Genomic DNA, 13,235 nt, shown 5'->3' on the forward strand with positions numbered 1-13,235 from the left:
CCTCATCTTCTGGCTTCACACGGAACTTCCCATCTCGTATAGGAAAACCACTTCCAAATTCCTTTGATGCAATATCTGCTCCATACTCAACAGTTACATCCTCTTCAATAGTGCTCACTAGACGCCAAAACTCCTTTTCCACCAGCTCTGTAGGCACCATCTGGTGAATCAAAAGGGAGAGCTACACTCTGTACTTTTTACATTCACGGATGCCAAAGAACATACTCTACAATATACTTACATGCACAGGCATATTAAAATAGTCAGATTTGAAATTATCAGCCATTTCTCCAAACATACGTAGGGTATAATCTCTGGCTGCTTGCTCAAAACCAAATGCCTCTTGTGGTTTACTGCATTCCTGAAATTAAAGTGTATATCTGTCAATCACAAATTAGTAAAATGCTATCCAAAAGGTGAATAATCTGTGAATTTAAGAAACAAAATTAATTTGCTATGCAGTTCAGAGGAAAGAGACACAGCAAAAGGTTGATAACAAAAAAGGATTTTTATACTACGAGAAATCCCTTTCTCCGATTCCATATGGGGGACACTGTTACCATGGGGTTGTAGCTGAGGAGTGTGGTGTTGGAATTTAACTAGTTAAACTGTGGCTGCTGCCAGACTCCTCCCCTCTGCAACCTCCTGCAGCTAGTCAGTGTAATTCTAAAGCCCTCAAACAAAGGGAGTCAAACAACAAAGAAGCAAATAGCAGAACAACAGAAAGGAGGGAACGCAATGTCCCCCAGATAAGCGATCAGCGAAAGGGATTTATCGTAAGAATAAAAATCCTTTTTTCTTTTTCTTCCTATCTGGGGGACACTGCTACCATGGGGCAGAGCCGTAACGAGGCCGGTGCGGGCGGTGCCGCCGCCCCGGGCGCAGTCCCAAGGGGGCGCAATGGCCGCCCGCACCTGCCTCTGTGTGAGGAGTGAAAAAAAATAAAAATTAAACAGACCTCAGATTCAGACTGCCGGCCACCCGACGCATCCAAAATGGCGGCCGGCACACGGCTCCACCCCCTTCTGAACTTTGCCCTCTGCCTCAGCGTCTGATGTCATGACGTTGCTAGGCAGCAGAGGAGCAGAGAAGCAGAGAGGAGCCAGGCAGCGACGGCTGGACAGGAAGAAAGAGGAAAAAGGTAAGTTTCAAAGCAGGGGAAAGGGGATGTGTGTTGCCATTATGGAGGGAGGGAAGATGTAAGCTGCTATTATGGAGGGAGGGGGGGGATGTAAGCTGCTATTATGGAGGGAGGGAGGGGGGTGGATGTAAGATGCTATTATGGAGGGATGGGTGTATGTAAGCTGCTATTATGGAGGGAGGGGAGGGGAGGGGGGATGTGAGCTGCTATTAGGGAGGGGAGGGGGGGATGTGAGCTGCTATTATGGAGGGAGGGGAGGGGAGGATGTGAGCTGCTATTTTGGAGGGGGGGGGGGAGAGGGGCATGTAAGCTGCTATTATGGAGGGAGGGAGGATGTAAGCTGCTATTATGGAGGGAGGGGGGGATGTAAGCTGCTATTATGGAGGGAGGGAGGGGGGTGGATGTAAGATGCTATTACGGAGGGAGGGGTGTATGTAAGCTGCTATTATGGAGGGAGGGGAGGGGGGGATGTGAGCTGCTATTATGGAGGGAGGGGGGGGGAGAGGGGCATGTGAGCTGCTATTATGGAGGGAGGGGGGGGGGAGAGGGGCATGTAAGCTGCTATTATGGAGGGAGGGGAGGGGATGTATGCTGTTATTAAGGGGGGGGATGTGAGCTGCTATTAGGGAGGGGGGGTGTGCTGCTATTATGGAGGGGAGGAATGTGTGCTGCATCTTGCTATTATTGAGGGGGGGTGCTGCTATGCTTTATGAGGGAAGGGGGGGTATGCTGCCATAATGTGTGAGGGAAGGGGGGGATGTATTAATGTGTGATATGAGGGTAGGGAGGTTAGGTGTCTTAGTACATGGGTGGGAGGTAGGCTATTAATTTAATGGTGACGTTTAGGTGGGGGCTAATTATTTAATGGGTACTATTTTATTTGTGGGGTGCTGGTGGGTTAATTCAATTTATTGTTGGGGCTTTTTAATTTAATGGTAGGGTCTATTAATTTCAGGTGAGGTATTTATCTGTTTTGCAGTCACAAGAATGCTCTCTGTATTGTATGGCGGTCATAGGAATGCTCTCTGTATTGTATGGCGGTCATAGGAATGCTCTCTGTATAGTATAGCGGTCATAGGAATGCTCTCTGTATAGTATAGCGGTCACAGGAATGCTCTGTATTGTATGGCGGTCACAGGAATGCTCTCTGTATAGTATGGCGGTCACAGGAATGCTCTCTGTATAGTATGGCGGTCACAGGAATGCTCTCTGTATAGTATGGCGGTCACAGGAATGCTCTCTGTATAGTATGGCGGTCACAGGAATGCTCTCTGTATTGTATGGCGGTCACAGGAATGCTCTCTGTATTGTATGGCGGTCACAGGAATGCTCTCTGTAAGGTATGGCGGACACTAGGAGGCTCTTTATAGTGTGTGTGTGTGTGTGTGTGTGTGTGTGTGTGTGTGTGTGTGTGTGTGTGTATATGTATATATATATATATATATATATATATATATATATATATTCATTTCGTGCGATAGTGATAAGGGGGCACGATAGGATAAAGATGGCTGCATGGCACGGTGTGATAAAGAAGAAACTGTGATGGAGGGCACAGTGTGATGAAGTAGCAGTGTGATACAGATGGTACTGTTACATTTGTTTTAATTTGTTTCAGTGAGTTTTATTTCAATAACCAATTCATTTTTTTATACAGCTAGCATGTGATAGCTGCATTTAAAGTACTTTGATCTATGGAGGCTTATTACATAAAGATCCTTACAAAGCCAGACCGAGAAGAATGGAGAGGGAGGTGGTTTCAGTGCGGTCTAGAACTTGTAAAGAGCTAGCTACGCCCCCCACAGTAGGTTGACCACGCCCACTCGACAATTGACACTCCCACTTAGATGGGGGCGCCGCTTCCCTATCTCGCCCAGGGCACTAAAATGGCTAGTTACGGCACTGCCATGGGGACATACCAAAGCAGCCCCCTCAAAGGAAGGACCATCCTAGATGTCCAGCTCGTAGCATACTACGGCCGAAGCTAGCATCAGAGGACACAAACTCTGAACTGCTAAAATTTGGTGAATGTATGGACCGTGAACCATGTGGGCGCTTGGCATGATGAGCCGAGGCCCCATTCCGCGCAGCCCAGGAAGCCCCCACAGACCTGGTGGAGTGTGCCGTAACGTGGGTAGGCACAGCCCGGTCAGCCCTAAGATACGCCTGTTTTATTGTAAAGGTAAGGCATCTAGCAATGGTCTGATTGGAAGCTGCCCAGCCTCTTTTCCGATAATCAATTAGGACAAAAAGAGTCCATATGCCGGATATCCAAAGTTCTTTGGACATAAATACGTAATGCCCTGACCACATCTAAAATATTCTAAGGTGGAACCTGCGGAAGCATCTTGGAACACTGGCACCACTATTTCCTGATTAATGTGAAATCTGGAAACTACTTTCGGTAGAAAGGAAGGGACAGTCCGAAGAACCACCTTGTCATCATGGAAGACCAGGAAAGGCTCCCTGCAGGAAAGAAAGAGCCCCAAGCTCCGAGACTCGTGTAGCCGAAGATATGGCCAACGGGAACACCACCTTCCATGTCAGAAACCTAAGGTCCGCTGACTGTAAGGGTTCAAAAAGGAGGTACCTGTAGCATAGATAGTACCAAATTCAAATCCCAGGGTGCCGTGGGAGGAACAAAGGGAGGTTGAATGTGCAGGACCCCTGCAAAAAAGTAAGGACTTCCCGGAAGGTCCGACAGACGCTTCTGGAAGAAGATGGTAAGAGCAGAGACCTGGACCTTTAAGTATCCTAGGCGGAGCCCTATATCAAGACAGTTTAAGAAAACCTAGCAGCCAGGGCAAATTAAATTGACTTGTATTGTGCGACCGGTCGTAACACCATTTAATGTAGATGCGCCAGATTCTATGATAAATGCTGTCTGACACTGGTTTCCTAGCCCGTAACAGGGTATTCACCACTCTGGATAAAAGCCCTTTTGACCGCCAGAGCTGGCTTCAACAGCCATGCCGTCAAAGCCAGAAGAGACAGGTCCTGATGCTGAAAAAGGAGCCCATAGAAGGAGGTCGTCGCGAAGAGGCAGACAAAGTCCTTGAACCACTGCCATGAAAAGGATGTCTGCATACCATACCCTGCGTGGCCAATGGGGCGCTACCAGTATAACAGAGTCCTCTTTGCTTGACCTGCCGGAGTACTCCGCGAAGCATTGGAATGGGAGGAAAAAGATACCCCAGCCGAAAATTCCAGTGCTTTGTCATTATGTCCACGGCCATCGCCAGCGGGTCCCTCGCTCTTGCATAAAATCTGGGCACCTGCCGATTGTGTCTGGACGCCATAATATGCGGAAGGTCCCACATCCGGACTAATATCTGAAACACCTCTGGATGGAGCGACCATTCCCCTGGCATTGCTGTGTGACGACTTCGAAAGCCGACTTCCCAATTTAGAATGCTTGGAATACGGCTGACAGAGATGGGACGAACTGTTCTGGACTGGCAAATATCTGGGCTGATATGCCCATTGCCTTTGGACTCCTTGTCCCCCCCGTTTGTTGACATATGCCACCGTCGTGGCATTGTCCGATTGTAATCGTACTGGAAATTCCTGAATTAGGGACGGAGCCCTTTTGAGAGCCATTAACATGGCCTTTAACTCCAGGATATTTATTGGAAGGGAGCTTTCTTGTTCTGACCAAAGACCCTGAATGTGCAAATGTAGCATCACTGCACCCCAGCCCTTTAGCCTGGCATCTGTTGTTAAGATGATCTAGCAGCACGGGGCAAAGGACCTACCCATGCTTAGGTGTTCTTGTCTAGTTCACCATCTGAGAGATAGACGAGCCTCTGGGGACAACAGTATACTCTGGTGCTCCAAATGGAGAGATGAGCCTGAACACTTGCTTAGGAGATCCCCCTGGAAGCATCTTGAGTGAAACCTTCCATAGGGGATTGTCTCGAAGGTAGAGACCATTTTGCCCAGTAACCTCATGCAAAGCAGCATGGAAGGTTTGTGACTCTCTAGGTCTTGTAGCGAGCAAACCTTGTCCTGTGTAAGGAAATTTTTCTGTATTCTGGTGTCCATTATAAGACCTAAGAAAACCATCCTCTGGACAAGTATTAGCTGCGACTTCTGGACGTTTATCAACCAATCGTGAAGCTGCAGGGTCTCTTAAGTGAGGTGTAAATGGTGACGAAGAAGTTGATTTGAGGGGGCTTTGATCAGCAAGTCGTCGAGATAGGACACTATGCTCACCCCCATAGATCGGATTTTTGTAAATACCCTGGGCGCTGTGGACAGGCCAAAAGGAAGCGCCCTGAATTGGTAATGGGATGCTCCTACTGTGAAGAGGAGCAAAAACTGGTGCCCTTCCCATATAGGCACATGAAGATATGCGTCCCGAATATCTATGAACGCCAGGAATTCTGCCCCCTCCAATCCATTTATCACTGAACGAAGAGACTCCATTCGAAACCTGTCTATTCTAAGGTGTAGATTTAGAGACCAAGTTCAAAATGGGACGGAAGGTACCGTCCGGTTTGGAGGCAGCATTCCTGCCCACCTCGGTTCCTCCATGCCCATAGGAGCCAAAACCTTAGACTGCGCGGCCTGGAACCCCCCGTCACAGCCCACGCAGAGGGTAGAGAGTGCTGTTTTCCCATAGGTAATTTTATTTTACATCTTGAACAATTCTAAAACTTAGCTTTGATAGATTATCCTTTATCGGACATGATTACTGAATAGGAATAGAAAGTATAGTATACAATCACACAGGTATAGATTTAACCCCTAAGAATACTACCAATTCCTTTTTTTATATATATTATATGTATACATTTTTAGTGAGTAGAGAACAATATATTCAACATTGTAACTACAACACTATATCTGTTGTAAACACAGTATATCTCCTCATATATATGTATAGCTCTTAGCGAGTAGAAAATATATTCAATTATGTAACTACAACAGTGCCATATACCTCTTATATAGCAAGTATAGTGTAATATAAGGATTAAATAATACTTAGCCTAACCAGGCTAATGTATAGCAGGCAGGAGGGAGTCCAGCAGCAGCCAAGTCTGTCGCGTTTGACTGCAAGTTTCCTTCTCCAGCCAATGCTTTGGCTCTGTGGAAGAAAACAATCTGCCGATTAAGACAGGGAGAGCACCTTAATCACTCCTCCTGTCTGCAGCGTCCAGCGGCCTCCTGACTGCTTATTAGAGTTTGTTGTCTGCGGCGCTTCTCCCTTCAAGCCCACAGACTGCCTCTTCTTAATGCATTAAAAGCATTGTGTACTGTAGCTCTACCCCCCCCCCCCCCTCTCTCTCTGCGGAAGGGACTGGTAGCTTCCAAGATAGCTGCGGTCATCGCTTCTGGATTACTGCACTCTATGCTCCTCAGAGCAGCCCTGGTCCCCAGGAAAGGATGTGGCCGCGTCTTCTCCCGCTCTGCGCGCCAGCATCATGCAAAGATAGGCGGATTCTGTGAGAGCCGCCGCTCTCACTACCCGACAGCGCTGAAGTCCTGTAAGTAAAGCAGCCCTGCTATCCCCTTCTATCTTTTTCTACACTATCCTAGTAGGAGAAAAGAGGATTTTTATTCACCGTAAAATCAATTTCTCTTACTACAATTGGGGACACTGCGTTACCTTGGGGTATAGTAGGTGGGACTGGAGTTAGGCACTTATAAACTTGTTTGTTTCCCTGACTCCTCCCCCACTATGCCCCTCCTCTGTAGCTGACATCAGTTTTGTATAACCAAGCCAGGAAGAGAGAAAAGGCAATACCAAAGACAGCACTACTTTCAGAGCAAGGGAGGCCGCGCAGTGTCCCCCAGTGTAGTAAGAGAAATTGATTTTACGGTGAGTAAAAATCCTCTTTTCTCTATCCTACCACTGGGGGACACTGCGTTACCTTGGGAAGCTACCAAAGCTGTGTCCAAGGGCGGGAATGCTCTGGAACGGCTGTGCGCAATGTTCTGTGTTCAAAACCCTGCATTTGTGAATGCAAAGGCATGCAACAAAGAAACAATATGCAGCAGAAACAGACACTGCCACTCTGTACAACAGCGCCATTGAATGACGCTTTTGTGGCGTACAAAAAGCTGCAACCCTCCTGGAAAGTGCACTGTAAAAGTCACTGGAACCTGCAGAGGGGTACAGACAGAATGTTGGTCGTGATGCAGTGGCAAGAGACCACCTGGACCCTGTCCCCCCTACGCTCTTTAGCGTTAGAGAGGCTAAATGGGCATTAAATTCCTAAACAGGAACTGTGCGAACAAGAGCAAACTATCTCCCGTCGGAGAAACGTTACACAAAAAGAAGAGGCACAAGAATGATGAACTACAATCTCTGTGTCAGTGGAATGCAGGCACTAATTGTCATAACCAATAATGTCTCGTACAACGCGCCACTAAGTTTCTGGTAAAGAAAATGAGGAAGAGCCATACACACTCTCGCCCCAGATCCCCTTCGAGATGTGACATCCAAGAGAACAGCCTGCATTGAGCTAACAACTCAATCCACTCAATGATATCCAAAGCATCACCATATACACTGATGCAACAGCTTAAGCCACTCAGCGATATCTAAGGGAGCACTGATACAGTGCTTAAACCATTCAGAGATAAACAAGGGAGCACTCATTTCATGAGCTAATGGCTTAACTAACTCAGTGATATCTGAGGGAGCACTCATATAGAGAATTAACAACATAAGCCCGACATATATACCAGGAAGCACTCATACCATGAGCTAACAGCTTAACTAATTCAGAGAGTCACCGGAGGCCAAAGCAAGCCTCCTGATGACGAGAACTAGACTCCCTGGAAATCTACAACCAACCAAAGGTGGGGCTGAGCATAAAGAAACCGCTTAAGCAAAACAACCTTCCGCTGAGCTAGACAGAGAGCCACGGAAGCTGCACGCTGAAAGAAGTAGGGCGGAGACCCAATTGAAGCCAGCTGGTAAAGAAAACCTTTTAAAGATTCCTGAGTGGGGCGTGTGTAATTCTAGGAATTTACACCAATCGAATATAGTTTCTAGCCCAAAGAAAACAGCTGAGGAAGAAGCTCAATGGCTGAATAGAAGGTAGCAACCATCTCCCTGCAGGGATTCTCTAGCCGAAAAGGATAGCCATCCGACGCCACAGCATCAAACCAGATGATGAAAACAAAAAGAGCCGAACTACGAGATGAGGCCGCTCTGGAACCGGGAAAAGAGGGACGACAACACAAGTCCCCTAAATCAGTAGAACACTGCTTTGCGGGACACACAGCGGACCACCAGACTAGCTGGGATGCGCCCCCCTCCTAGAAACTCTTGAACCCTCACGAGGAAATTGGACCTGTGAATCACCTGTACACCCCCTAAGTTCTAGGGAGACCCGACTTGGCTAAGGACAAATCCACCTGAGGGTCTTTAGATTGAGAGCCGATAGAGAAAACAGGTTAACATGTGAAAAAAACCTGGGCTCCCTCTCAGAGAGCCCTATGACCTAACCAGGAGAGCACAAAGGTATTACCCTGAGGTGACACTCTACCTGTTAAAGGATTGATTGCTAAGGCATTCGGCCCTCAATAATAATAATAAGTTGGTCTAGCTTGGCCCATAGTATGGCACAAGGAACACCCCTCCGACCATACACATGTCGACCTTTATCCTGCATTAAGATACGGGAATTGCATAAGTGCTACAAATATGCAACAGCACTGCATTTTGAGACCGAATCTCTACAGGTTTTCTGACCTTCTGTACAAGAAGAGCAACTGACACACTTATAAAAGCATTGTGACTAAGCACCACCCGAAAGGTAAATTAGTGAATCAGTGCAAAGGGGTGCTATGCACATCCAAAACAATGAAAGCAGCCTTCCTTGATGAGAATCTCCCTGTTGAGACATGGGAGATGTTACGAATAAGGAGAGCCAAAGATACAACTAGAAACTTGGTATCCTATTTTGCAAAACAGAAACTCCTGTTACTGAAAGGAAATTCTGCCAGGAGCATTTTGGAACTGTGTAGAAGAGAGATGAGCGTGTTCTTCGGTAGGAAGCTACTGAAAACCCCAAACTAGAATATAAGGCATAAGCCAACGCTTTTAGTGTGGTAGAATAAGCGAAGACCTGGGTAGGGTCAAAGAGACCACTTGTGAACCCAATAATGCAGCCCTGCTGCTTGCTGAGAGGCTGAAAGTATAAAATTCTGGCTGAAAACGTCTAGCTGTAAGCTAAGCGTTGGGTGTAATAAATAACTTCCACCACCGGGGAATGTCCCCAAACCTATGAATGTTTACCCGATTTCCACAGTACATAAACTATAACCACCCCTGTAAGACTAAGCCTGACTCGGGATGTGGCAACCTGACCTCAGATCAACAGAGAGGATTAACAGATTGAACACGTAAACATCATGGCCTGGTGTCGCAGACATAAAAAAAAAGAAAGCACACCTACCGCCAGAAGCCTTTGGATACTCATTTGTAATAGTGCAGATTGAGAGTTCCGCTATTGGAACGAAGTGCTGTAAGCATGTGGCTAACTATAGGTATAGCTGAATAGCTGTATGCCTACCAGCTATGATGCTGTAGGATGAATACAAACCACCCCATTAACTCTTAATGTGAATAAAGGCTAGAGCACTTATTCTGTCTGAAAGCCACTAGATAAAACCCTTTACCAGCTGGGGACAGCAGAACAAGATAACAGAAGAGCCACAGAATTGTCACCAACAGGGATTACCTCCCTTGTGTTGACTCTGGAGAGTTAGGGGAGGTGAAAACAGATAACATAGCCAGTCTATTACTGTTTACCTGGTCTTTGACAAAAGACAGACACCGAGTCTAAGATATGATGAAAAACATTTTCCCAACTAGGATGTCCCTAAGGCTTAGGTTGAAAATTGAAAACCAAGTATAGACTGTTGTCTTGCAACTGCGAAAACTGTTTACAGTTTAGGTGGGATTATCCACCTCGTGAGTGTAATCAGTAAGAACATTCCCCTTGACAGTCAAAGAAGATGGAGATAGACATCCTCTGGTGAGGAATAAACTACAACCTTATTCTGACTGTGGCAACAGTCCAAGATAAAATCCTCTCCATCTGTGGAAGATGGTGCATCTTTGTCCGGATGGTTTTATATCTGAACAGCGTAATGCCGCTTCTGTGTTAGCAGACAGATATAGGCTGTGTGGGTGCTTAACCAGCACAGTGTAAACTTGTGTAGAAGCATGAAAAAGGGTATACTCACGTACCATTTCGAACTTAAAAATCACCTTAATGTTTTCGGCCACCAGAAGCGATAGTGATTTAGATCAGACCTGTTTCTGCAAAACAGCTGACACCGAAATGGGAGCACCCTGTTTGTAGACCCTAGCCCTGCAGTCTGTGCCGAGGCATTAGAAAACATAAGGAAATGGTAGGCAAAGTAACAGGTAATAAGATTGTCTAACAATTAATTTGAAGACACATTATATATATTATATGTAATATATATATATATATATATATATATATATATATATATATATATATACATACATACACATTATATATATATATATATATATATATATATATATATATATATATATATATATATATATATATATATATATATATATATATATATATATATATATTTACATACACACACACACATTTTGAGTATGCCAACCAGCGAGTATTCTACTCCTGGAAGACTCACCTATTGTAACCTGATACACCAGCAAGTAAAAAGACACAGAATAAATCTGTTCTATCTTTTAAACAGGTAATATATACATGTGCTATTAGGGGGACTGAACCCACACCACCATGTATTCAAAACAGCGTATATCTCAGATGAGCCCCAGCTCCTGATGTACACATACATATATACATTTATGCCCACATATACACAATGCAATATAGGCCAACCAGCCTACCACGGGATAACACTGTATATTATTTTTGTGCCACATAAATAATGTAGAGCATATAAAACAGCATGTCTATTACCCCTCAGGTAATTCCTCAGACATAGCGCATGTTTGGAAAACTGTATAAAAGTTAACCACAATACTTGGGAACACAGGCTATACGTAGCCATAGGGATTGTATATATACGGAACTCCCTTTCCCAGACTTATGGCAAAAGTCCATCCACAGTCACTATATGGAATATTATACAGATATGTATTCCCATATCAATGTACATCTGCCTGAAAAGCAAAATATGTCACAGGAGGATAGGAAACTACCATAATGTCTAATAGGTAATCCTATAATATAAACAGCAGTCACAGGATCCTGAAATAAAGGTCCTGACTGTGTGGCAAACAGGCAGACAATCGTTTAAAAACAGAATTGAAAACGATACTACATTAACCAGTGAAAAGAGGCAGAGTCTGGAACAGCATGCACTTGATGTGTCTGCTCCGGAACCAAGATGGCCACCATTTGCGCCATTAGGGAGAGAGAGAGAGGGGGAGGTGCACTCCCCTCTTCTAACATGTCCGCCTCTGCTCACCGCTGCTCAGCCCATATACAAAATATGGCTGCAGCGGCTGGAAGTGAGAACTGCCGCGCTGCCATGCCCAGGGTGCGTGCGGTCTCACCGACTTCATCGCCTCCACAGAGCGCGATGCTTGTCCTTCTCCCCCGCTGCTCGTTGTCTAGGGGCGGAGGAGGGGGGAAGGCTGCCGGCAAGTCTGCGGGCGGGGAGGAGAGGCAGAGACAACCTCACTCCCGTCCACCTGTTTAAACGTGGCCGCAGCCGTCTATAAGGCCGAAATTAATAAATATATATATGCCCCGAATAAAGCTGCCTTTAAAGGCATACTTTAAAATAAATTACATAAACAATGGCCCCTTTGCTCGTTCTTTCTAGGGGTAGACTGCCGGCAGAGGTGCGAGGGAAGCGTGCTGCCTATCTGCGCTGGAACTCAAGAGTGAAGAAATCCCCGGGACTATTCACTCCTCTGGGTCTTGGCATGGAGTCCAGCGCTGCACCTCAAGAGGAAAGAAAAATAAAAAACAGGAAAACCTACTGCTAAACTAAGTATAGGCAGCAGCCTATACAGAAGTGACCTTTCTCCAGAAGGCACTTACAACAACTGAAGTCAGATACAGAGGAGGGGCATAGTGGGGGAGGAGTCAGGGAAACAAACAAGTTTATAAGTGCCTAACTCCAGTCCCACCTACTATACCCCAAGATAACGCAGTGTCCCCCAGTGGTAGGATAGAGAAAACGGCCTATAAAATAAATAGGAGCAAAATAAAAAGTCAGCCCAACTCCTTGGGCACTTAGACTACACTGGCTAGCTACAGGGGGTTGCAGAGGGGAGGAGTCTGTTAGCAGCCACAGTTTAACTAGTTAAATGCCAACCCCACACTCCCCAACTACAACCCCATGGTAGCAGTGTCCCCCAGATAGCAAGAAAGAAAATGGAGGTTTGGTTTAAATTCAAATGCCTAATGTCAGAAACCTGCAAAAGGACACCCTTAAAAGAGTAACTTCAACGAGTGCCTCAATAATTACAAATGTTTCTAAGGAAGTCAGTTATTTAGTCTGTGAAACTGCAGCAACTGTTTTCTTTCAGTTATAAAAAAAACAATTTAAGGCTGAAGCGGGTTTCCATTATCAACATTTATGCAGCAGTCTCCATAAAGACTTTAATATTTAGGTAAAAGAGGATTTATGTACTTACGTTAAATCCGTTTCTCTGATTCCATCTGGGGGACACTGCTTACCATGGGTTGTGGAGGGAGCTTGGGGGAGTTGGCACCTAACTAGTTAACTTTAGTACTGCTGACAGACCCCTCCCCTCTACAATCCTCTGCCCCCTCTTGTTCAGTTAATTAAAAAGCCCAAGAAAAAGGTGAGTCAAACAAGAGCACACAGAAGAAAAGCAGAAGGGAGGGATCGCAGTGTCCCCCAGACGGAATCAGAGAAACGGATTTAACGTAAGTACATAAATCCTCTTTTCTCTTTCATCCAGTCTGGGGGACACTGCTTACCATGGGGACGTTCTAAAGCAGCCCCCCCAAGGGTGGGACTACTCTGAAAATCCCGCTCAAAGCATTACGAGCGAAATTTGCATCCGCGGATGCAAAGAAATTAAACTGGTAAAATTTTGTAAAGGTGTGGACAGAGG

The 13,235-nt window shown here is 45.7% G+C and overlaps 1 protein-coding gene across 1 annotated transcript in view; it reads right to left on the reverse strand.

The window, feature by feature from the left end:
* LOC142139902 (lysine-specific demethylase 5B-like) overlaps window positions 1–13,235 on the reverse strand; it is a 57,627-nt gene that overhangs the window by 8,795 nt on the left and 35,597 nt on the right. Inside the window, exons 8-9 of the mRNA XM_075197764.1 lie at window positions 242–361; window positions 2–160 (exon numbers count right to left, since the gene is read on the reverse strand). Of these exons, the coding sequence (XP_075053865.1) occupies window positions 2–160; window positions 242–361 (279 nt within the window). The remainder of the gene's footprint in view (window position 1; window positions 161–241; window positions 362–13,235) is intronic.

Source organism: Mixophyes fleayi, chromosome 2 (assembly GCF_038048845.1).
Source record: "Mixophyes fleayi isolate aMixFle1 chromosome 2, aMixFle1.hap1, whole genome shotgun sequence".
Taxonomy (NCBI): Eukaryota; Metazoa; Chordata; class Amphibia; order Anura; family Limnodynastidae; genus Mixophyes; species Mixophyes fleayi.